At 36.7% G+C, this 25,989-nt stretch overlaps 3 protein-coding genes across 4 annotated transcripts; 2 read left to right on the top strand and 1 right to left on the bottom strand.

Moving 5' to 3' along the window:
* The first annotated feature begins 5,002 nt into the window (after positions 1 to 5,002).
* On the top strand, positions 5,003 to 17,065 carry LOC107864540. Its single transcript, XM_016710938.2, has 18 exons — positions 5,003 to 5,492; positions 8,262 to 8,320; positions 8,669 to 8,750; positions 8,909 to 8,976; positions 9,229 to 9,298; positions 9,922 to 10,003; positions 10,408 to 10,472; positions 10,932 to 11,942; positions 12,058 to 12,120; positions 12,200 to 12,246; positions 12,508 to 12,553; positions 12,662 to 12,741; positions 13,243 to 13,356; positions 14,509 to 14,590; positions 14,903 to 15,028; positions 15,493 to 15,573; positions 16,381 to 16,506; positions 16,729 to 17,065. Exons 1-18 carry the CDS (start codon positions 5,184 to 5,186, stop codon positions 16,780 to 16,782), a joined length of 2,565 nt encoding a protein of 854 aa, XP_016566424.2. The 5' UTR covers positions 5,003 to 5,183; the 3' UTR covers positions 16,783 to 17,065.
* Positions 17,066 to 17,603: 538 nt separating this feature from the next.
* On the bottom strand, positions 17,604 to 19,201 carry LOC107866588 (golgin subfamily A member 6-like protein 2). The gene is made up of 2 exons (XM_016712617.2): positions 18,229 to 19,201; positions 17,604 to 18,130 (listed from the first exon to the last, which is right to left on the bottom strand). Exons 1-2 carry the CDS (start codon positions 18,659 to 18,661, stop codon positions 17,898 to 17,900), a joined length of 666 nt encoding a protein of 221 aa, XP_016568103.2. The 5' UTR covers positions 18,662 to 19,201; the 3' UTR covers positions 17,604 to 17,897.
* Positions 19,202 to 21,905: 2,704 nt separating this feature from the next.
* Positions 21,906 to 25,366, top strand: LOC107864539 (malate dehydrogenase, chloroplastic). 2 transcript variants are annotated; one of them, XM_047408992.1, is made up of 2 exons: positions 21,906 to 22,007; positions 23,985 to 25,366. In XM_047408992.1, exons 1-2 carry the CDS (start codon positions 21,944 to 21,946, stop codon positions 25,229 to 25,231), a joined length of 1,311 nt encoding a protein of 436 aa, XP_047264948.1. In that variant the 5' UTR covers positions 21,906 to 21,943; the 3' UTR covers positions 25,232 to 25,366. The 2 variants fall into 2 exon arrangements, with proteins under 2 accessions (XP_047264948.1, XP_016566423.1); XM_016710937.2 differs by having other exon boundaries at positions 21,940 to 22,121.
* The last annotated feature ends 623 nt before the right edge of the window (positions 25,367 to 25,989 follow it).

Here is a 25,989-nt window from a genome sequence, read left to right as displayed (position 1 = left end):
GTGGGAGGTAATGGCTGAGCAACAATTGAGGGCCTGATATGACGCTTGAGCTGTGAGACATGAAACACAGGGTGAATGGTGGATCCTGCCGGAAGCTCTAGATGGTAAGCCACTGTCCCTATACATTGTAACACCTTGTAGGGCCCATAGAATTTAGCACTGAGCTTTAAGTTTCGATGAACAACTACTGAAGTTTGTCGATATGGCTGTAGTTTAAGATAAACCAAATCCCCGACCTGTAGTTCCCTCTCTGTACGATTTTTATCTACAAAAAATTTCATATGAGCCTGATCTTGGTGAAGATTGTCCTTAAGAACTTGAATCATTAGTTGTCATTAAGCAAGGAAAAGACCAACATTAGTATGTCTTGATTGTGAAGGGGAATCCAGTAGAATTTGAGGAGGAACATAGCCATATAAGGCTTCAAAAGGGGTAGATTTTAAGAAAGTGTGATGATTGGTGTTGTACCACCATTCGGCTAAAGGTAACCACTTGAGCCATTGTTTGGGATTGGTGAATACCATAGCTCTCAAATAAGTCTCCAGACAGCGGTTTAGTCGCTCAGTCTGACCATCCGGCTGAGGGTGATAGGAAGTAGAAATATTCAACTTAGTTCCCATGACCTTGAATAAGTGCTGCCAAAAATGGCTAGTGAAGATAGAGTCTCTGTCTGAAACAATAGACCTTGGTAGGCCATACAATTTATATATCTCTTTATGGAAGAGCTCAGCCACCTCTTAGGCATTATACGGATGTTTCAACCCCAGAAAATGCCCATATTTAGTCAGCCTATCCACTACAACCAGAATGGTATTGTTATGACCAGAGGTTGGTAAACCTTCAATAAAATCCATGGAAATATCTTGCCACAGAGCCTCCGAAATAGGTAGAGGGTGAAGCAACCCAGGATAGGGCACATTTTTTGTCTTGATTCTCTGGCAAAGATCACATGTAAACACCCATCTCACCACGTCAGCCTTCATGTTAGGCCAATAAAAAATCATTTGCATCCTCTTATAAGTTCCCTATTGGCCTGAATGGCCCCCTAATGGGGACTGATGCAACACTTCAAAGATTTTCTTCCGCATTCCCATGCTTTTTCCAATATTAATCTTCATTTTGTATCTGATAATACCCTATTACAAACTAAAATCAGGTTTGCTATTAGGATCGGTGATTAAAGCTGTAATCAGTTGTTGAGTTGTAGGGTCATGCTCATAGCTTGCGCACACTTCTAACATCCATGTCGGTTCCACAACAATGATAGCCCTCAATTCAGTCACTTCTTCTTTAACCCTTCTTGATAAAGCATCAGCCACTTTATTATCTGTGCCCTTCTTGTATTGTACCTCAAAATCTAGTCCTATTAGTCTAGTCAGTCCCTTTTGTTGCAATAATGTAGTGACTTTTTGTTCCAAGAGTTACTTTAAGCTCTGGTGATCCGTTCTGATTATAAAATGGCCCCCTTGCAAGTAATGTTTCCATCTGTCAACAGCTGCTAGTACATCCATGTATTCCTTTTCATAAGTGGAGAGGCCCAAGTTTCTAGCTCCCAATGCCTTGCTAAAATATGCTAAGGGTCTTTCTTCTTTCTTCAATACTGCCCCCATTCCTTTAGAACATGCATCAGTCTCAATGATGAATGGTTTGGTAAAATCATCGAGAGCCAAGACTAGAACTGTGGTCATAGCTTCCTTAAGTCGTTCAAAAGCAAGCTCAACCTCCTCATTCCATTGAAATGCATTTTTATTCAACATGTTAGTGAGAGGTCTACTTATAATCCCATAGGACTGAACAAACCTCCTATAGTATCCGGTGAGTCCTTGAAACCCCCTTAAACTCTTCAGTGATTTGGGTTTAGGCCAATTAACCATCGCATTAATCTTGGCCGGGTCAGGGGACACACCTTGTCCAGTAATAATATGACCAAGGTATTCCATTTGAGACTGACCGAATGAGCATTTAGACATCTTAGGAAAGAGTCTCTTATGTCTCAGCACCATTAACACTTTTCTCGGATGATTTAGATGCTCCAGTATTGTAGAACTATACACCAATATGTCATAAAAAAAATCAACACAAACTTCCTCAAGTAATCTCTGAACACATGGTTCATGAGGCTTTGGAAAGTTGTCGGGGCATTGGGCAACCCAAAGGGCATGACCTTAAGCTCATAGTGTCCCATATGTGTAACAAATCCTGTTTTGTAGATATCTTCAGTCCTCATCCAAATTTAGTGATACCCTGCTCTTAAGTCAATCTTTGGAAAAATAGTAGAACCGTATAATTCATCCATCAAGTCTTCTACTGGGGTATGGGAAACTTATCCTTAACAGTGATTTTGTTAAGTGCCCTGTAATCAATACAAAATCTCCAACTTCCATTTTTTTTCTTAACTAGTAACACTAGAGATGAAAAAGGGGAGTGACTAGGTTGAATAGTCCCCTGTGTCAGCATGTCTGACACCTGTTTCTCAATTTCAGTTTTTTGAAAATAATTGTACCTGTATGGTCTGAAATTAACTGGTTTGCATCCTTCTTTAAGGGAATGTGATTATCATGGCCTCTTTGTGGTGGCAGGGTTTTTGGTTCAACAAATACATCAGGAAAATCATCCAAGATCAGCTGGATTTCACATGGAATCACCTCTTTGTCCTCAACACTATAAGCAGTAACAGTAAAAAGGTGAGCCCAAATAGCTTGCCCCTTTTTGAATAGTTGTTTTACACTACTAGCCGACCTGTTTTTCAACTCTGCCTAGTGGTACATTCCCTTCAATTCCACCCGCTTGGCTTTGTGAGTCACCTCCACCTTATATTCTACAAAGTCCAATAACACTGGATTATGGTCCTTCATCCAGTCTCCACCAAGAATGATATCATTGCCACCCAATCTTACCAGTCTAATGGAGTCCACAAATTCAACCCCTTGTATCTTTCACTTGAAATTAGGACAGAAGTGTCGACTCAGAATATGACTCCCATTAGTGATAGTTACCCTCATAGGAGTAGCCTCACATACATTGCACCCAATCTTCTTGGCCGTATCCATATCCAAGAAACTGTGGGTGCTGCCTGAGTTCAAGAGAATAGTCACTTTGTTCTTCTTAGCTTCTCCCTGCAGCCTAATGGTATTAGGTACCTCTGTGACAGATAAAACGTTTAGGTTAATGGCTTCTTGCAACACCTCCTCATCTACTCATTCACCATCAGCTTCCACAGGTGTTTTTACTAACCCCAAATCAAGGTGCAATTCAACCTCTGTAACCTTTATATCAGCAGTTATGGTATTAAGTTGCTGTGGTATTTATAACACAGCCCCTGGGCCCTTCTTTGCTCAAACAACTTGATAGCTTGGGACCCATTAGAATTGTTTGTCCCTCGTGCTACCATGGTACCACCTTGGTAACCCCCTCCAACAAATCCTCTGCTGCCTTGCCCTTTATCCTTTCTCTGTTGAACCTGTAGAAGTCTTTCTTGATGTCTCGTTTTATCTACTGCATGACTTAAATGATAAGGATTCAACATTTTAACCATATGTTTGATTTCCTCTTTCTGGCCTTCAATGAAGAATTCCAAGAAGAATTCTTCCGAAAGTGTGGGTTCCTTATAAGAACCCAGACCTTTATTTCCTCAAACCGCTCAAGGTAATCGTCAACAATGTCTTTTGTTTGATTTTTTTGAACTCTCCCATCAGATTCAACTTACTATTATGAGCTCCCTCAAACCTTCTACATATTTCATCGGTGAAGTCCTGCCATTTCACATTACCTCTACTTAGGTGATATGAAAAATACTATGACTCTGCCTTGTCTTGAAGGTGAAGAACCGCAATCTCCAACTTTTTCTCCGGGTCCAAGATGTGATGGTACTGGAAGTACCTCTCCCCTTTGTGCAACCAAGAGCAAGGGTCAGTTCCATCAAAGAAGGGAAACTCAACCCTAGGATGATGATAATTGCCTGGATTGCGACTCCATCCTTGGTCCATCTGCTCCCTCATTCTAGCACGGTTACTAGGCCCTTCAGAATGACCTTTATCGCGCGGCCCACTACCTAAAATTCCTTTCTGCTACGAAATTAAATGCTCCATCAATACATCCAGTTTCTTCCTCAGATCGTCCAACTTTGCATCGTGAGATTCAAACTTCTTCTCCGCTTCAACTATGTGGCTTTGAAGCTGAGTATCCACCTTCTTGACGAAGTCCTCCATGGATTTGTATCGCGTTTCAGTTACCGTCATTGTTAGGGCCAGAATTTGCTTTGATACTAATTTGTAATGAATTACCACTGAAATTGTAAAGAAAATACTCAAATTGCACAATACAAGTAGAATTGAGGCTTTTTATTGATTTTTTTTGGAGCTATTACAGTACTACAGTCCACTGCTACATTCAACTACTCTAATGGCGGAAACTTGTTAGCGTCCATCCATGGTGATTCACCTGAAATTGAGGGGTTGAGAAGAAGAATTCAGAAGAAGAAAGTGAAAGAAGAAGGAAGAGAGAATTTTTTGAGAGAGAGTAAAATACCAGAAGTTTGTTAATAATTCCCCCTCCCTTCTTTGAATAGAAATATAACAAATATTCTCAATTGCTCCATGAATCTGTTGCGTTGATCTTGCCAGCTGTAACCTCTTCTTTGCCATTGGATCAACTCGCACGTGACCCGCACATGCTCTTATCATTCTGCAGATGACTTACACGTGTAATCTACTATCCTTAACTCCTCGTATCTCTGCTACTCCACAATCCCCCAATTCATTTCTCCATCCTTTTTCATCTCTTATTCATTATACCCCGTAAAATATAGGTGTGTAATTGGAATTTGAGTAAAGATTGGGGGAGGTTTTGACCATTTTCTCTTTGATAAAAGATAATTTGATAAATATTACTAAGTCTTTTCTTTATTTTTAAATTTTATGCTCGATTAAATAGCGGCACATAAAATGGTACGGAGGTAGTATATACTATTTTGACAGTACTAGATTTCAAAAGAAGTTTGTAGAAGACACGTACGTAGTACTCTTGACTTCCACTTCCAATCTCTTAACTCAAAAAAGATCCTCTCTTAGATTTTCTGTCTTAACACTGTTACACTTTAGACAATTTTTTCTTTCCCAAAATACCCTCACTTTCACCACTAAATTACACCCAACTGCCACTTCATCTTCACTCTCCCTTCTCCAATGGCTACTCTCCAAACTAATCTCCATTTCCCCATCTCTTATTCACCAAGATTCCTTTATTTCAAGAACCCCAATTCACTTTATTTCTCCAAAAAGCTTTTTTTCTCCAAGAAAGTTAATGGGGTGTTTAGTTACGCTAAATTTGGTGCTAAAGATTCATTCTTTTGTTGTTGTAAAGCCAGTGGTGAAATCTTACCACTTTCATCAGCTCAAAAGGAGGAGATTGGAAGTGAAGAAAGGCCTCCTTTTGATATCAATTTGGCTGTCATTCTTGCTGGTTTTGCTTTTGAAGCTTACACTAGTCCTCCTGTAATATTCTCAATCTTGATTTATGTGTGTGTGTGTTTTTTCATTTTTATGTTTCTTTATTTATACTCCCTCAGTTCAATTAGTTTGTATTACTTTCCTTTTTAGTACATTAAAAAAGAATGTCTCTTTCCTTTTATGGCTAACTCTTTAATTTCAATTGACCACAAGATTAAAAGTATATTTTGATAATTCTATATGTCTTCAGGTTAAGACCGCAAGATTCAAAGTCTAATTTATTTTCTTGAACTTTGTGCCAAGTCAAAATCAAACAAACAAATTGAAACGGAGGGAGTATTAAAAATGAACTCGAATAGAGTGAATGGATATTGAGGATTCTTAGCTGATTCCAACTAGTTTGGAGTTGATTGATTGGTTGGTTAATCCATTGATGTAAATAATTATGTTGATATGTATGTAGTTATTCATTTTTCTCTTTCTTTATTTACTCATATTCCATCCGTTTGAATTTGTTTGTGTGGTTTTGACTTCGACGTGAATTTAAGAAACTAAAGAAACTTTGGAATCTTGTGGTCTTAAATTAAAGATATGTAAATGTACCAAGTGCCTTTTAGTCTGGTGGTCTTAAATATGACATGTAAAAAGTTAGAATTATTGCCAAAAAAGTAAAGAGGCAATCTTTTTGAAATGGATTAAAAAGGAAAGTAAGCCAAACAAATTGAAACGTTGAAAACAAACTCGAATAGAGGCGAACGGATATTGAGTATTCTTATAGCTGCTGCAGCTAGTGTTGGATTAAGGCGTAGTTGATTGATTGGTTAATCATTTCATTTTGTGAATAAGAATGTTGATATGTATGTAGTTGTTCATTTTTCAGTTTCTCTCTTTATTCATAAATTGAAAATGGTCTAGAATAGAGCAAATGGACATTGAGGATTCTTATAGATGACGCCAACTAGTTTGGAATTGATGTCTAGTTGAATGTGGTTAGACAGGAATGATGCACATTGAGCTTAATGAGTCAAGGGCTTTAGATAGGAGGATTTGGAGGGTGCTGATTTGGATAGAAGGTTAGTGGGTAGTTAAGCATTCTCTTGCCTATTTGGGGGTAGGCTTGATGGTCGAACCTGTACCTACTTTTTTACGAGTAGTATTAGCAATATTCTGTTAGTTTCTTGCTCTTTGATTTCGGTTATTACCTGTATTTGTTTGTGCGTCGGTTATTGTATCATTTCGCTGCTGTTACTGTTCTTTCTTCTATATGTTGTGTGCTATTTTCCATTCTGCATTTTTTCGTTGTTGTTACTGCTCATTTCAGTATTCCCCTTTTTCAAACTGCTTTGAAATATTTTTTTTAAGCCAAGGGTCTATCAGAAATAGCCTCTTTATCTCTACGACATAGAGGTAAGGTATGCGTATGCTCTATCCTCCCAAGATCCCATTGTGGGATTATGCTTGGTATTATGTTGTTGTTGTTATTGGACTTGTATAGTGCGAATGAATATTGAGGTTTCTTATAGCCGGCTCCAACTAGTTTGGGATTGAGGTATTTTTGATTGATCGATTAAATATGTATGAGGCTCTTGATTGGAGGAAGAAAGTTCCTTGTAAAAGTATCTTGCATTGTGGGTTCGTTTCAATTTGGTGCTGTAGAAGTTATAGAGGACATGCTTGTAAAGTCTGAAATTTGTGCTGTCTTAAAGTTGTGGTCTTTGAGTTCCCGTAATTCGTTTTCATTCGTATTATTGTTTGGGCATCTTATCAGGCTGTTGCGATTCTAGTTCTAAAATTAGATATTGCTTAAAGTTATGTCCTCTCGTTGGCTGTTTTAATGATTGATACATGGCTCATCTTCGGACAAAAATGGTTTATACAAGAGAGTAGCTAATGAGGGTAATGATTCTCTTAGTAGGCTGTTGCCTCCCACAACACACACAAGTGTACTCGGTCATCACGTAATGTAGTGATTGCAAGCAATCAGATGTTGAACCCACATCAACTTACACTTAACTGACTACTTACTCATGCTAGCAAATATCAAGGTTTGGTTGGTTGTTAATAATACTACGTATTATACTAAAGCAAGAAAGTAATTGTGTATCAATATCGTGGAGGTTGTTCACAGAAAAGTTAAGACCTAGGGTTATGGCGCTTGCGTAATTCCGTCGTATTTTTATATAGTTGGTGAGCTTATTTAAGATATCTACCAAATTGTTGAATCAGAGGGTTAATAGTATGGTCATGGGCGCACGCTCCTCTAACCATCTAACTGGATTTTCGTTGAACCACATTTTGCTTAGAAGGAAGTTAAGCTTGAAAATATTCTACAAATCTTGAAATGTTTATGGAGCAAAGGTAATTTAGCAGTTGAATTATTTTTCAAGTCTGATCCAGTGTTATCAAAGGCGTGCTTAAAACGAGATTAAGCCCTAAAGTGATGCTCAAAACGTGTTGAGTGCTTTCCCCGGCTTAATGTGCGCTCCAGTGTTGTCATCAATGTTCAGAGGCATACTTTTTCTTGACAATGAGCTTTTATGAAGAGTCAACATTGAACAGTTGATATTTCACTTTATCGTAATTTTTTTTTTCAATTGGTTTGTTAATATAAATGTCATTCATGCTTATAATTATTAATCTTTGGACTTAACATATATATTTGTATTTTCCTCCCTTTACGCATTTTTTCATTAAAGCCTTCGTTTTATTCGTGTGTTGCGCTTAAGCCCCAATGGACCTTAGAGCTTTTTTGTGCCTTTTGCTTTTGATAACACTGGTCTGATCCAGTTTGCTCATTTGATATCACTTGTTCAGGACAAAGTCGGAAGGCAGGAGGTGGATGGGGCTAATTGCAAAACCATATTTCTTTCAGAGTACGTAGGCTTTTCTTCTTATTGAAGTAGAAAAGTTCAATGGTAGGAACGTCAGTTATAGGCCTGTCAAATTGGTTGGATCAAGTAAGGGGCACACATATGATTCCACTTGTGACGGCGATGAAGAACGCTCAATCGGATTGTTTTTGACTTATTCCGCTTAGTTTCTTTATATATATATTTTATTTTATCAAAATCACCTCAGACAAGATGTCAGCTTGTCCAAAACTAGGTTCCTGCATGTGCAACTGCAAATGAGTGGGATATGTCTGTTTCTTTCGGAGGAAGTAGGTTTTGGCGTGGATCATGCTTAATAATTTTCTCTCATATTTGACAACCATCTTGCAGGCTATTTGTGCGTGAAATTTACGATGGCCAGTTGTTCATAAAGTTAAAGAAAGGTCTCAATCTTCCTGCTATGGATCTTTGGGTAAGGTATCTGCCATTTAATAATAGTAAATGATCAAAATTCAAGTGTTAGTGTGCCTTACTATTCTTACCCTATTCAAATGATTACTTGTTGTGCATTTACTTGCTTTGCTGACCTCGGTTTTGATTTAATTGCTTAATTTTCTATCGAAATTTCAGGGAACGAGTGATCCGTACGTGGTATTGCAATTAGATAGTCAAGTTGTCAAAAGCAAGGTGAAATGGGGGTAGGTAGTTGGTCATATGTTATATTGCAACCTTTTCACTCTTTTCAGTCTGGTTATTACCCCAATCTCGTATTTGAAATTCCATGCTTCTTAACATTTTAACTTGTCATCAAGAAGGCAAAAGGTCTACGATTGCTGTTGTCTGTTGGAGAATAAATCTATCTTTTTCTTTGTTCAGATTGTGCACTTTTCAATCTTGAAACATCACCCAAGAATGGAAAAATTATTAATTTCTTGAATTAATGTTTGCAGGACAAAGGAGCCAACATGGAATGAGGAGTTTGCTTTAAATATTAAGCAGCCACCTTTGTATGATCTTCAGGTTTATAATTTGAGTTCATCCTTCCTCTCTGATAGTTAATTTGCTAAAGGATAGCATTCTAGAAACTGTAACATTTTTCTTTTTAAACACGACCTGAATTTGCTGTAACTTAGCTCTTCCACATTATGAAAGTTTAATACACATTATGTGGACTATATGTCTACAGATGCTCTTGAATTACCTATTGCAACGCTAAATCCCCCTATGATAAGATATGGAACTTGAAAACCTTTTAAGCTTTGTAGGCATGCCAAGTGTCATTTATGAATGCTTGCTAAGGACACTGCTAAATTAACTGTGTTTCTGTGTGACTGCTATACAATTAAGGGCATTAGGCAATCTTCCCATATCCAACTGTTTCTTACCTGCTGAAAGTTAGTTTTGTATTTCTACTTCCTGCTGAGATCCATAGTATTAACTGAAAGTTGCTTTATGTTGTCGAAGATATCCACAACAGTCTGCTTTTGTCTTTTTAGTTACACTCTAAAATGAGGAACGACTTCTTTCTTCATTACTTTCATCTGTTGTCGAAGATATCCACAACAGTATGCAGGCATGACAGGTTTTAAGGTGCTCTTATATCTCAATTCAGGATCTAATTTTTTATTCATAACTTATGTCAGCTTGCAGCTTGGGATGCAAATCTTGTGGCTCCACATAAACGCATGGGGAATGCAGCAATTCATTTAGAACACCTTTGTGATGGTACGAGCTCAAGAAATGGCTCTTATGAAATTGTACTTCAAATAATTGTTCAGTTATCATGTGGGCTAAAATATCATTCATGTAAAGTAAGGTCCGACTTCCTTTTCAACTTATCCCATCAGAAATGGGGAAGAAGTTCTGAGTTCATCTTCAATATGCATTTTGGTTGTAATCCGTCTCAGTGCTCATAAAACAAATTGACAAAGGAAGAACACTTCATAAAGGAACCAAATTAATTTCTATAGTGATACACTTCTGAATACTATCATAACCGATATAAGAGCTGACATAAGAATTAGGCTGGTATACAGATTCCGATATAAGAGCTGACATAAGAATTAGGCTGGTATACAGATTCCATTGATGTTTTAATATGTGAAAATAACAGACATGTCCTTTTGTAGGAGATTCTCATGAACTGCTGGTTGATTTGGAAGGAATGGGCGGTGGTGGGAAGATAGAGATAGAGGTAAGTTGATTTGAATCTGGAGGCATATTCAAGGTTTGAGATCACTAAGACCTTGCTTATTTGTAGGAAGCAACCCGGTGTTTGGTTGGTTCACTTTCTTTTGGTTCTTAGCAATTTATCTTCTGCAACTGGAACTTCTATCTGAATATGGGCATTCCAGCTAAGAGTTAATTTGTTTTTCAAACTTGTCGAGACAAAGTAATAAAACTTTTTCTATTTAATGGAATTTCAGACCTTCATTTTATGACGATCCATCAGATTATTTTGATGTACATTGTACTCTATAGCTGAATAGTATAATAACCTTGGCTTCAGAAAGTATCCTTTAGCATTCACTGCTTCAGTTTATGGCCCTTAGAGTAAAATGATCAATTCTAGTGTCTGATGTGTGCCTCTTCCAATTTGACCATTGTTTATCCAATTCGAGATTTCACCAACTGTCACACTAACATGATACAGATTAAGTACAAGAGTTTTGAGAAAATTGAAGAAGAAAAGAAGTGGTGGAACATCCCAATCATTACAGAATTTTTAAAGAAAAATGGTTTTGAGTCTGCTTTGAAGGCAATTCTGGGTTCCGAGACTGTGCAAGCTCGACAATTTGTACAGTATGCGTTTGGGCAGCTGAAACTACTAAATGATGCATATGATTCAAATAGCAGCAGCAAGAATTCCAATAGTCCTGTTGTGGAATCAGATGTATTATCAGAGTCGCAGAAATCATCCAACTTGGATGACTCGAGCATGCCCCCAGAATCAGAATTCTCAAATAATTTGAAAAACACCGAAGTTAGTGGTGAAAGTGACATTACCAATGAGCATAGTTCTCCAGACACTAAGATTTTCGAGAGCTCTCAATCAGATAAGCATTTCTGGAAGAATTTTGCTGATACTGTTAATCAAAATGTTGTTCAAAGACTTGGTCTGCCCGCTCCTGAGAAAATAAAGTGGGATAATCTTGACTTGTTAAATAAAATTGGGTTGCAATCACGAAAAGATGCAGATGCAGGTTATGTTGAATCTGGTCTTGCAACTCCTGATAAACAGGAAAATGTTAATGGTAGTGCATCAACTGAACAACCTGTTCTTAACAACATTCAGTCATCACTTCCGGATATCAAGAAGGTGACACAAGACTTATTGCGTCAAACTGATTCCATTTTGGGAGCGTTGGTGGTTCTAAATGCCACAGTTTCTCAATTCAACAAAGGAGCAGGCCTTTTTGGAAAGGGTAACGCTAAAGAAGATTCTTCAATTGGACCGGAAAATGACATCCTTGGATATCCCATGAATAAAGATGGAATAGTGTTGGATGAGAAGAAAGCTGAGGAGATGAAGTCTCTTTTCTCAACAGCAGAGACTGCCATGGAAGCTTGGGCACTGCTAGCTACTTCATTGGGACATCCAACTTTCATCAAATCTGAATTTGACAAATTATGCTTCCTAGACAACAAGTCAACCGACACAGAGGCAAGTTCATATATTGCTGGCTTTGAGTTCTTAGCTTCTATCAGGTTTCTTAGATCTGATTTATTTGATCCTAGGAAAGCTATTCTACTGAATTTGGATTCTGTAAGAGCTGCAGGTAGCTCTCTGGCGTGATTCAGCCAGGAAACGGTTAGTTGTTGCTTTCAGGGGAACGGAACAAGTAGGTTCTGTTGTTGAACTCATCTGTAAAACTTGTTGATTTTGATTACTCGGGGATAACTGGTTGTTCTTTGATCCAGACAAAATGGAAGGATCTTGTGACGGACTTGATGCTAGTTCCTGCAGGGTAACATCACAGATCTGGTTTTAGTTTTTTTCTCTACCTTGTCCTTTTGGTTTCTCTTTACTTCTATGTTGTTTTTCCTATTACAGTAAACAAATATCCAAACAGAATTTGAAACGACAAGAAATATCCAAACACTTGTTAATTTTGAATATGAACTGTATGTCCTCGCATCTTCATTATTCGGATGTTGGCTAGAAACTTTAGATGGTTAAGCAACCGTCTATTTTATTTTCGTATCCTGAGTTGTCTCCTATTCTGCAGGTTGAATCCTGAAAGGATAGGCGGGGACTTCAAGGAAGAAGTTCAGGTGGCACTGGACTTTTTACTTTTCTATCTTCAAGTGCCTGATTTATGAATGTACTCTACTTATATCTATAATCCTTCTCATTATCAGAACCAGAGGTTATTTTTGTAGGTTCACAGTGGTTTCCTAAGTGCATATGACTCGGTTAGGATTAGGCTTATCTCGCTTATCAAAAAAGCAATTGACTATCGGTAAGTGGCCTGTCGAACAAAATTGTACTACACTTCGTTTTCCTTGATTACCTCTGGAAGGTGAAGGAGCGATAAGATAGTGTAGCTCATCTTTGAATTAGATGTATATTGATTTGATAATTTGATTATCTCAAGCCGTTGACAATGGCCTTAAGTATCAGCTTTTTATTTTCGCTTCTTTTCATTATTCCTCCTCTCCATTGACTTTTTTCGTACTCTGAAGTAAGAATTTTGGAAAATATCTCTACAAGTCTTTACTAGGTGGACTCGTGTCATGTGCTTATCTTACTCTAAACTTGTAATGTGATTTTGCTTTATTGAGATGTCTAGACCTGCGTTAATATTTTCTTTCTTTTCACGTGGGTTTTGTTGCTGCTGCAGTACGTCTTATCCTTTGCCTTGTCAGTGCTTTCTGCTTTCTTCTCGGTCTATGATGTACTTAACTCACCACTATTTATTGATGTCGCATCACCTAGTGATTACAATTTTGATGTATTCCAGGGATGATGATCTTGACCTGCCAAACAAATGGCATGTTTACGTGACTGGCCATAGTCTTGGTGGTGCATTGGCTACTCTTCTCGCTCTTGAACTATCATCAAGTCAACTAGCTAAGTAAGCTCCTTTTTCTGCTTACATCTGTAGCTTGCTTCCCATCCTTTCTACATTATTTAGCAACATCTCGTCAATGACCACAGCAACTTAGGTTTTCTGCTGTCTATTTACCATGTTTGTAGCGTTCTTTGAGAATTCGATTATACTGTGTTGACCACAGAGCCAGGAGGCTTTTTGAGAAGTTCAATGATCCAATTTCACCAACTTTTCTTTCTCAGGCACACGTTTTGTTCTTTACAAACGCTATTGTTTTGGTATTACGTTATGATATATTATTCATTCATGGAGACATGCATAAAGTTCCTCAAAAATTGGATCTTCTTTTAAGAGGAGAAGTCTTATCATTGTTGGTAGAACCACATCACTGATGTAGTTTTGAAACTAGTTACTAAAATGCTCCTTACAGTGGACCTTTATTCCAGTCTTATATCTGTTCGGATCAGTATTTCCATAACTCCACGGATCATAAGCTATCTCAATGATTCTTCGCTGCTGCTCTAAGGGGCAGTAATAGGTAGGGATGACGGTATTTGAATGCACGACATTTTGTACCCAAAACTAATGCACTACCAAGCTGCAGCGCACGTCCTTTCAATTGTTCCATGTCGCCACTTTGAAATCTTTTCGTGATGGTTTCATTTTTCTAACCAAATTGAACTTGTGATGACCCTAAGAAAATCCTAATCGCTAAGTTGCTTGCTGATTCTTCCATAATTATAGAGCATATTAGATCCAAATTGTTGTGCGACCCTTGTACTCGAAGTACTTGTGGAGAAAAACCAAGGCCTCTGTCTCTAGAGTTTTGAATCTGTCATCTCATGTTATTAACTATGGGGTCGTTTGGTAGCTAGTTAGAATTATGTAGGTATTAGTTATGCGGGTATTAGCTTTCCGATCTTCTATCCTGCATAAGAGAATACACCAATTTCCTCATGACTTGTACTTGTGTTAGTTGTGCGGGTTTCTAAATTGCAAACGTTGTATAAACTTTTACATGAATAACTTATTCTCTAACTAGCTACCAAACGTTGATCACTTGTATAGAAATTAATAAATGGATAAATTGCTTCTTTTCTAGCTACAAAACAACCCCTAAGTATCATGCTAGCTCTATATATGTGACTGTCTTATGTTTCTCGTTGGTTGTGTTAGGCGTGGAGCTATACGTGTGACCATGTACAACTTTGGATCTCCAAGAGTTGGAAACAAAAAGTTTGCTGAAGTTTATAATGAGGTATAATTTACTCTCTGCAGATGTGAAGTGCTTATGTTGAGACCAAGTATATTCTATATTGCCATTGTGATCTCGCCATTCGTTTATGGTCTAATAATTTAATCTATACCATTGTTTGCCGATAGTTCATGAGAATATCTTGCATGTTCTTCTAACGTTACATGGCGAACTGCTGTAACTATATTGTTGTAACTCTTTAAGGAAAGTGACCTTACAAAATCAGTCTCGCATGCTTTGGAATTATACCAAGAGGTTTAATTTTGTTAAATTCCGAGTAAATCAATATAACCCAGTTGCTTTTTTATGTTATAGAAAGTTAAAGACAGCTGGAGGGTTGTAAATCACAGAGATATAATACCAACAGTTCCTCGATTGATGGGCTACTGCCATGTTGCTCAACCTGTTTATTTGGCAGCTGGAGATCTGAAAAATACAAGGGTGAGTAGATTTCATTTTCAAACGTTTTAATCTCTCTCTTTTTACACTATAAAACATCAGACTTCGTTGAGCTTCAACCTCAGTTGGATTGGCAGAATGTTGGCACTCGTAAGGAAGTTATTGTTTTTCCTTTAGAGCTTAAAGTGGGAAAGTGTGTCAGATGGTTAGCTTAATCCTGATGAAAATAGTGGAAGGTTCAAAACAATTGACCTTTGTTATCTGTTCTATAGCACTATTTACTCAATTGGTTGAGGTAACTTTTGAGACGTCTTCATAGTTAAGGTAGAAAAAATCGGTGAAAGGAGCTTGTTGTTTATCGTGGATTCTGTCAAAACGTCAAGCTCCTTTCACCCATCGAAAAAGTCTTATATCTTTGAAAATATGATCATATTTGACATCGTTCCTTTTATCAGTGAAAGGAGCTTGTTGTTTAACGTCTTATGTCTCGGAACAATACATTTCAGGAGAATGTGGAACTCTTGGAAGATGGTTACCAAGGTGATGTTATCGGAGAGGCCACACCTGATGTTATTGTTAGTGAATTTGTATGTTTCTCCACCTTTTTCTTCATATCTTTATTCTCTTCTTTTTGGTAATATGTTTTATTAAGATATTATCTTGAGCCGGGGGTCTATCGGAAATAGCCTCTCTACTTCTTTGGAGGTAGAGGTATGGACTGCGTACATTGTACCCTCCCCAGACCCCACTTTTGTGGGAATATACTGGGTTTGTTGTTGTTGTTGTTGTTGTTTTATTAAGATATTGAACGGTTGATTTTTGAAATCGTACTGCTTACTTGCCATCATTTTTAACATTCTAATTTTGCGAGCTCCTTTGGTAGGTATGTCTTTGTATACATTGCTCTTTCGAATTTTGTGATTCCCTCGAATGTCATGTTAAATTCTGGATTTTGACTTAATACAATGAATATAGAGGGATATTGTTGGAAAAGCTTATTGTTCAGAATTGCATATAAAGCTATTCTCCTGTTATGTTAGTTTGTTATTATTGATAGATCGATTTAGAAAGACAAGTAAATGAGGGAGGGTGTCCTTGCGGTATAAGCTTATCAATTCAATCCATTAGGTTGAAGTTTCAAGTCATTGTGTAGTTATGTTGCTTAGGCTCTTCAAAAATATTGTCGAGTGTATGTCAGATCCTTCAAAAGCTATCCATTTTTGGAGGATCCGACACGGCTGCAACCTCATTGGCCATATGCTACTAGCATGTTGCGATACTTTCCGCCTGAGACAAAGTAGTTAATTCTGCAACGAAAATTATTTCCTCTTTTTTTAAATGTAAAGAACTCTTGAGAAGCGTGCGATTCACTTATCGTAACATTTTTTGTGCAGATGAAAGGTGAAAAAGAACTTATCGAGAAAATATTGAACACAGAGATTAACATATTTCTAGCAATCAGAGATGGCAGTGCACTTATGCAGCACATGGAGGATTTCTATTACATCACTCTATTAGAGGTACTTGCATTTTCCATTTACGCCTTACCATGCTGAGCTACGTTGTTCAGACACTTCAAAAATGTCAGACAGGTGCGTGTCAGATCCTCTCCATAAACAGCGCACTTTTTGAGGATCCGACACGGGTGCTGCAACATTTTTAGAGAATTCGAGCAACCATAAAGTTTGAGAAGCAATATATATGTATTTACTTTTATGCTTTATAATTATTTTTTTTTCCAGAATGTGAGATCAAATTATCGAACTGTGGCAAGGCCACAAATGACAGAAGGATGAACATATCAATTGGATAAAATGGAAATTATCGAAATTCACCAGTGTTGATATTCCAATTTCCAAAGGTCAGGGTAAAGGTTGTAAATAACAATAAAACCAAAAAAGAAAATGGCTATATTTGTTGTATATACATGTATGATTTGTATTCATGCAAGTGTATATTGCCCTGGACACTATACATGTATTTTTATTGATTATTATAGAATAGAAAATGATAATGATAGAACAATGAGACATGTATCACAATTTGTTTTACAATGTGTAATGCTTGTTTTGGACTTTTCGTTTATAGTTTTAGTATTCTTAGAAGACATAATAGTCTTTATAGATTATTTAAAAAGACTTGAAAATGGCATTTGCAGCTTTTCTAACATGACTATAGTCTATAAATGGAGATAATGGTTTTTCTTTAATATCTATAAGTTACTGGGTTTTTTTTCAGGAAACAACATCCTCTACTTTATCTGATATAGTGGTATGGTTGCGTACATATTACCCTCTCCAGATCCCATTACGTGGGAATACATTGAGTATGTTGTTGTAAGTTACTGATTTTCTTGATGTTGGTACAATTTAATCAAAGAAAAAAGCACTCCTAAAATTCCTTCATAAATAAAAAGAGGTCAAAAGAGGAATATACCTTTTCAAGAAGATGTCAAATTGTTCTTATGTAAATAAAATAGAAAAGTACCCTAAAGCATCAAAGTGTTTCTAATTTAGTTGTACCAATAATTTGTACAAATTGAGTTCTAAATGAAAGTTACATCTTAAATTTGCTCTAATAATAACTACTTGTACTAAAATAATAGCCTTGTACTAAAAGATTGACAAGAAGTACACTTCACAAACAACCAAAAATGGCGTTAAAGAAACATACAATCTAGAGGAACATCACTAATTCTATATTTTACTAAACATTAGTATCATTACCATCGGGGTTGTGCTGGCATGGATGAAATCTCGAATTCGAACTTTTGAGTATAGAAATGTACTGTAAAGAGCCTTCACGCAACGTTAATCCAAATTAACTGGAGTTTCAGTACTGATATTGGACACCAGGTGAAAGAAAAAAAAAAAAAAAACTAGTACTAGCATTTTTCTTAATTGACAACCTTTTACATATGCAAACTTTTTGATAGATTCTTAGAAAAGTTTGTTGCCTTCATATTGTAGCTCATTATTTTCAAACTTTGTCTCAAAATGTCTATCTCCCTTTCCCTCTTGAGTTCTTCTTGTTCCTTTGAAGCTATTTCCTCTTTTAGAAGTGCAATCTTTTCCTCTTTATCTTGCAACTCCCTATGTAGCTCCTCTAATAACTTCACTTGTTCAATTTCCCAGTAAAGTCCTCCTAGTAAAACAAATCAAACACATTAGTATTTTTTTACTTTCTTAAACTCAGCGCCGAGTCAAAATCAAACAAAAAAATTAAACTGGAGGGGTACATACCTTGATTTGTCCTATGAATAAGATCATCAAGCTCAATCTTGATGGCAAAATAAAGTTGTTTCCACTTGTCAATAGCCTCATCTCTTCTAACTTCCTCATGCCTAATTTGCTCAAACAAATAACTTGTTGCTAATTGATGCCACTCTTTATCTTCTTTTACATTACACTTTTTTTCTTCTTCTTCTTCTTCTTCTTTTGCTTCCAACTTCCTTCTCAGCTTCTTCACTTCCTCTCTTAGTTTCTTCCTTTCCTTCTTCCATTCTGCTTCTTTCAATGCAAATATAATCATCTCTTGTGCATTAACTTGACTTTCATGTTCCCTCATGCACATTATTTCATTCACCTCAGCTTTAAGATATCTTACATTATACTTCAAACCTTCAACCACTTTGGCTTTTGGGTATCTTTTCTCCTTTGTTTGAAAACTTCCCATTTTTTGTAAGTCCCTAAAGTTTCCTACTTTTAGTAGTACACTAGTCCTATGTGTATATATAGAAAATGTGAGTTGGACATTTGGGGGTTGGGGGGGTGGGGGGGGTATAAGAGGGTGTGATTCAATCCATGTGTTGTTAGTATATGTATATGAAGAATAAAATAGTCAAAAATAACTAATCTTAGGTAATTAAGGAGACTTCTTTTCTTTCTTTCTTTTTTTCAAAATTAGGTGGAGGCTTCTATAGTCTAAAGATCTAAGCCTAATAGTTGGGATAAAATTGAACATGCCACAAACAAAAAAAGCCTGATATTTAAGTAGAGACCGAATTTTGAATCGTGTGTTATTGACTCTCAGCTTAATAGTTGGGATAAGGCTAGAACATGTCACAAACAAAAGCCTAGTATTTAAATGGAAAAGGATAGACAGACGAGCCCATTATTCACCGAAGCTTGATATTTAAGTGGAGAAGGATAGACAGACGAGCCCATTATTCACCGAATTTCGAATCGTGCGTCACTGACTCTCAGAGATTTTAAATCATCAAAAAGAAAAAAAAGAATTTGGTAGTTAGGTACAAGCAAAAGAACACCTAATACAATACATACATTAAAAGGTGTGGAAGGAAATAATAAAATGCATTAAAGGGTATAATGGATCAATAAGAATGGAGTATGGGATAACATGATTTTTTTTTTTTTGGAAAAAGAGGCTCCAACCATGTAATATGAAGTGATGGCACTAAATGATGCAAAAGAATTTTGTACTGATTTTTTGTTTTGTGGCTCTTGGCATCAATTTCAATTATTAATGGTAAAAGATGCCTTATGTGAAAAAGAAAAAAATTGAGAAGTCATATATCAAGATATTGACATGAATGAATGACATTAGTGTCCATATTCCAAAAATCACATGTACATCATTTTGGAGCCTGTGACAAGGTGGGGGAGGTTTCTTTTTAAAAATTTGTCATTCTTAGTATTTTCATTGGACCTTGGTTCACTTTGTATTTTTCAAATCTGTTTTAAAATATATTTTTTTGAGCCGAGAGTCAATCGGAAATAAACTTTCTATCACTTTAGTGCGAACAAGAAGGAGTGGAGTTGTTGGATGTTCCTCAGTCCTGGTATAGCTTAACAATCAAAAAGCTTTGAGTCGTACTTCAGTTCTTTCGAGTTAGCCACGGAATAATAACCTCTTATGCCCCACACTATTGTGACAGGAGGGGGCTTGCCCATCAGTCTGAAAGTAGACCTTATAGATAAAATTTATGTATATTCTACTTTCTTTGAAAATCACACTAAATATGTTATTGTTGTTTCCGTTGTGGAGGTGGGGTGGGGGTTTGGAGTAGCATGGGGGAAAGACTATTGTATTATACATAAATTTTTGTACATATTTTGCCAGCTATTAAGGGACCTACAATTTCTGCTGAAAACATGGGATACATAATTGACAAAGAATCTTTGTTTTTGTATATTATGCCTTTGTATTCCACCTGAAAATTCTGAACTGAAAAGACAAAAGGTTTGACCACCAGAAATTGGCGGAGGGTTTGAAAGTGCACACATGAACTAGCCGAAGGGGTTCTAACATATATAATATATACATAAAAAATAATTTTAATCGTATATAAATAATATAATTTTTCACCGAAGGTGGTTCGGATGAACTTCCTGGATATATGTTAGATTCGGCACTGCTAGCAGATGGAGCATGGGTTAAACTAGTATTTTTGACACGAAACATAAACAATAAAGTCTGAGGGGTGAGGTAGAGAGGATATTTATGATGGACATCCGATCCAAGATAAAAATTGTCTAAACTAGAACAAAAAATAATAGGTAGTTAAAAAAACCCAGATAGTAATAGAAACAAGACTATTCAAACGATCTACCCAAGACAACAAACATCAACATATTGCAAACGTAACACTACAACTACTGATACATATATATGTATATATAAAAGAAAATCATTAAAATTTCACTAAATATTGAATTATGATCCCTTAGTTTCAAAAGTACTTTTATAAATGTGTTTATATACCATTAAACTATGTTAGCATTTACTACTATTTTTTTTTTATAAAAAATCAGACTAATTACTTAAACTATGAGATATACTATTGATCTTGGAATATTTTATTTATTAAATAGACAATTCTTCAAACATTTAGGTATTTCTAGGTATGGAAAAAATGTGCCTCGATCAAGATTGATGCTTACCAAAATCAGAAGACTTTTGTTTGTCAAGTCAACAAATCCTGTTCTAGTTGTTTATATGAGAAAAAATAAGATGACAAAAAAATAAATAAAGAGTCTTTTAATTTAGTTGAAATGTGAAAAAGATAGGCACCTAAATTTGAAAAGTATGTGAGAAATACTCGGGTCGATGGTAGAAATTTAATAATTTTAAGAAAGTGCACTTATTCAATTGACTACAAGTTTTGCCTTTTGCAAAATTTAAAACTTAGGTATGTTGTCGATCAGGTAGAAGTTTTAACTTTTGCATAGATGTTCAAGATTATTTTAAAATAGTGAATATGTTTAATTAATTTCAAGATTGAACATTTTGAAGAATACGAGCAATTTCTTGCAAATTTTTGAGGGCTTAGCAAAGTGAACCATAGTCAGAAGCCCAAAGGTTGAGTGATGTGAAATTTTTCCAACAAGTCCAGCTTTGTAGCCCAAACTCCAAAGGTTCTTCTAGTTCTACTAGGAAAATTCATAGATGATATATTTTAAATAAATAACGTAATTATTTAGACGGTATTTTATATCTATGGAAAGAAAAGTCACAAAAAGCAATTTAAGGATGAGAAATTAAATTTAACTCAAAATTATCTATGTCAAATATAATATCAGGAATTGAGATATTCAGTTGAAACATAATATAATTCGAGTATCTAAATAAAAAAAATTCCACCAAGTTTAAAAGGTTGACTATGTAACAGGGGCGGAGCTATACTTGGCCGAGGAGTTCATCCAATCCCCTTCGACAAAATATTTTACTATTTATACATAGTTAAAATTATTTTTAATTTATATACAGTAGAGGTTGAACTCCCTTCCACTAGTCCGTACGTTTACCTCTGAACCTCCGAAAATTTTCACTCCGCCGCTGCTATGTAATACTTAAATCATTAATTATGGTTAACTGATAGTTAAACACATGTCATGTATCAAGCTGATGAGATTTTATTGTACTTATTGCTCCTCATATTTTTCACTTTTGACCAAGTTGAAAAGACAGTTTTAACCTCCTTCCCGTATCTTAGTTATGAGAAAACTCCTTTCCATATCTTCTGGAACATTCTTCTCTATCTGCCTTAACAGAAGAACCAGTAAAACTTCAAAGAATTTCAAGATTTTCAATTTGTTTTTATTTTTTATTTTTATTTTCTTTGTTGTTGTTATTAAATTACTTGAAGACTGATTCTTGGATTTGTGTATTTGAGGTAACATTTTTTTGGACTTGAATATGTTGTTAAATTTCATTTTCTTTAAACCCCTTTGAATGTGTATGCTTCTATATTATCTAGAGAAATTATGAGCTAATTTTCATAATGTTATGCATTGTTATGGTATGTAACTGGTAAGGTTGTTGTCCTGTGGCCAGGAGGTCACGGGGCTGTGAAAACAGCCCCTTGCGGGAATGTAATGTGAGGCTGCGTAAAGTAGACCCTTGTGGTCCGGCTCTTCCCCATAGCGGGAGCTTTAGTGCATTGGGTTGCCCCTTTATGTATTGTTATGGTATGTTGTTTTCTTGAATTTTAATTCCCATGTATTGTATTGAGTTTTTGATTGTTTTCTTGTTCCATTTTGGTTTAGGTAGTTTATGTAATCTTTATTTTCATGTAAAAATTGAATCTTTTTTTCTCTTTGTTTGTGATAGGCTAAAAATGGTTACTTGAAAAAAGAAAAAAAGAATAAAGTTCTAATCTTTTTCACATTTGGCTATTCCATTGAAGACTGTATTTTCTGTAACATTTTTCTTTAATAGTAAGTGTAGTATTGAAAGGAAAACCTTGGCGTAACCGGTAAAGTTGCCTCCATATGACCAGGAGGTCACTGGTTCGAGCTGTGGAAAGAGTAGTTTAAGTATTGGAAGATGAACTTTGGCGTAATCGGCAATGTTGCCTCCATATGACCAGGAGGTCATGGGTTCGAGTTGTGGAAATAGCCTCTTGTAGAAATGTAGGGTATGACTACGTAAAATAGGCCCTTGTGGTCCGGTCCTTTTCCGGACCATGTGCATAGCGGGAGTTTAGTGCACCGGGATGCCCTTTAGTGTGTGTAGTGTTGAGTTGATTAAGGGTGAATGGATAATTAATTTGAAGCTCCCTTTCCCATCTTAGAAGAATTTTAGTTCATGGACCATGAACTGAAAAAGACGTAGAATTCACCGCAAAGAAAGTTAATTTATAAAGGGGCTAGGCCTCACCTATGAATTCTTTTGTCAGATTTTTTAGTTCTTGAATCTTAAGTGGTTTTCAGGATTTTGTTAGATAACCGGAACGAATGAAATACACAGGGAAAGATAACTTAGCAGCTTAAAGTTTGTGAGGACCCTCTTTGAGCTATTGGTCCTTTTTGGAATTTTTACCGGTCTTGACTGCTCGTTGCAGTCGGCCTCTTTTCCCTCTTATCTAATGGAATCATAAGGTGTAGTTTTCGCTGAGCTGAGATTCAACAAGTCCTGCATAATCTCTGTGTAGTGCCAGAAAGAAAATGAGTAGGTATGCGAGTTTTATCACCCTTTCACCGCTAAAGTTAACAGCAGCTGAAGATGAAGTATTGAACTGCATCCGGATTTCATGTTAAACATCTCGGTTTTATAGCTGCTTGAGTGGGGTTTCTCTTGAAACTGAAAATTTGGAAGCTTATACAAACTGTATTCCAGAGTGGTAAAAGATAATAGGAAATATATTCAAAATCTCGTGATATTGAAGTGATCTCGTCCTAACAAGTCATCTAGTGCCGACATACTCATCAGTTAGGTTCTTGCACTACATTCAGTGAACTAGCTTTAATTGCAACACAACTGTCTTGATGATTTTAAGATCTTAATTGCAACACAACTGTCTTAAATAGTTGACTTTCATGTTTCGTTGGTGCTTTGTTCATATGACAAGATTTAATATAGTTGTTTGAGTATGTGAAAGTTTCAAAATGTGGTTTTCATAACTTGATTTGAATACTAAATCTATGAACTCGGATACTTTGTTTGCGAAACATTTTATTTGACTATTTTTCTTTGTTAGACTCGAGCTCCTTTTGGATGATTATACAGAATATTGATGTCAACTGTCTTTTTTCAGTGGGTGAAATGGCATCAGCATCAGCAACTACTCTCTCCGTTGGCTCAGCTGCATCATTTGGCTCCATAGTGAGCCCAAAATTACAATCAAAGGCCTTCGTTGCGAAATGTAATGCCAGGAACTACCTTAGGAATTTCAGTGGCCTCAAGGCAGAGGCATTTGTACAATGTGAATCGGAGTCATCGTTTCTGGGAAGGGAAAGTGTTGCAGCTCTTCGACAATCCATTACTCCTAAGTCCCAAAAGGATAAGCAGAGATCATGGAACCATGTTCAGCCCCAAGCATCTTATAAAGTGGCTGTTCTTGGAGCTTCTGGCGGCATAGGCCAGCCTCTAGCTCTTCTGATTAAGATGTCACCACTAGTTTCATCGTTGCACCTCTACGATATTGCAAATGTCAAAGGTGTTTCAGCAGACCTCAGCCATTGCAACACGCCCGCTCAGGTTTTTGACTTTACGGGAGCTTCTGAATTGGCCAATTCTTTGAAAGGTGTGGATGTAGTCGTCATACCAGCCGGCGTTCCCAGAAAGCCTGGTATGACACGGGACGATTTGTTCAACGTTAATGCTAATATTGTGAAAGGCTTGGTTGAGGCTGTTGCTGACAATTGTCCAGACGCCTTCATCCACATTATCACCAATCCAATCAACTCCACGGTGCCAATTGCTGCCGAGGTCCTGAAGCAAAAGGGTGTTTATGATCCTAAGAAACTCTTCGGTCTTACCACCCTCGACGTTGTCAGGGCAAACACATTCGTCGCTCGGGAGAAAAACCTGAGACTCATAGACGTTGACGTCCCTGTGATTGGTGGGCACGCGGGGATAACAATTCTGCCCTTGCTATCAAAGACAAGACCATCAATTGCTTTCACTGACGAAGAAGTGCAGGAACTAACCGCGAGGATCCAAAACGCTGGCACAGAGGTTGTCGAGGCAAAGGCAGGAGCCGGATCTGCAACACTGTCAATGGCATATGCATCAGCTAGATTTGTCGAGTCCTCACTACGCGCCCTCGATGGTGATGCTGATGTATACGAGTGTTCTTACGTGCAATCTGACTTGACGGAACTTCCATTCTTTGCATCAAGAGTTAAACTAGGAAGGAAAGGCATCGAGGCGTTGATTTCATCTGATCTCAATGGATTAACTGAGTATGAACAAAAGTCTTTGGAAGCTTTAAAGCCAGAGCTGAAAGCTAGCATTGAGAGGGGGATAGCTTATGCTCAAAAACAAGCAGTGACTTCTTAAAATCATGTTATGTTACATAGCCTAAAGCTATGAGAAATGGTTTTAGATAATTTTTAGGAAAGATTCTCAGCATGACAATTTTGTATGGTTCAATTTACTAGGGCCCTCATTTTTTTAAAAAAATTGGTCTAAACATCTCTGCAGGGTAAGAAATGCATACAATAGAGTCTTGTGATCCGATCGGTCTTTTCTTGCGCATATGAACCATCACCACCCACAACAATATACCCAGCGTATTCCCACATAGTGGGGTCTGGGGAGAGTAGAGTGTATGCATACCATTACCTCCGAAGAAGTAGAGAGACTGTTTCCGATAGACTCCCGGTTTTAGTGGCGGAGCTAGGATATTCTCGAAGGGGGTTCATAAGTGAACATACGAACTAATTGAAGGGGGTTCAACATCTAATATATATACATAAAAAATAATTTTAACCAAGAATATATAGCATAATTTTTCGTCCAAGCGGGTTCGGACGAATCCCCTCGGCAAAGGGTAGATTCGCCCCTGTCCGGCTTAGGATCGATAACAGTATAGCAAATCACAAAACATAAATGCATATAGACGAGTACAGTATACGAATATGAACCATTACGTCTTTACCCCTACCTTGTGAAGGTAGATGATGTTTTTAATAGACATCGACTAAAGTGAAACATGTCATAAGGTACGTAAAGGAAATAGAATAGTGAAAAAGCTATACTTGTGTAGGTAAATAAGTTGTTTCTGATAGACCATTCACTAAAGTAAATGTCCAATT

The sequence above is a fragment of the Capsicum annuum genome, chromosome 3 (assembly GCF_002878395.1).
Source record: "Capsicum annuum cultivar UCD-10X-F1 chromosome 3, UCD10Xv1.1, whole genome shotgun sequence".
NCBI classification, from domain to species: domain Eukaryota; kingdom Viridiplantae; phylum Streptophyta; class Magnoliopsida; order Solanales; family Solanaceae; genus Capsicum; species Capsicum annuum.
The sequence above is the reverse complement of the archived record's forward strand: the minus strand, read 5'-3'. Positions and strand labels throughout refer to the sequence as shown.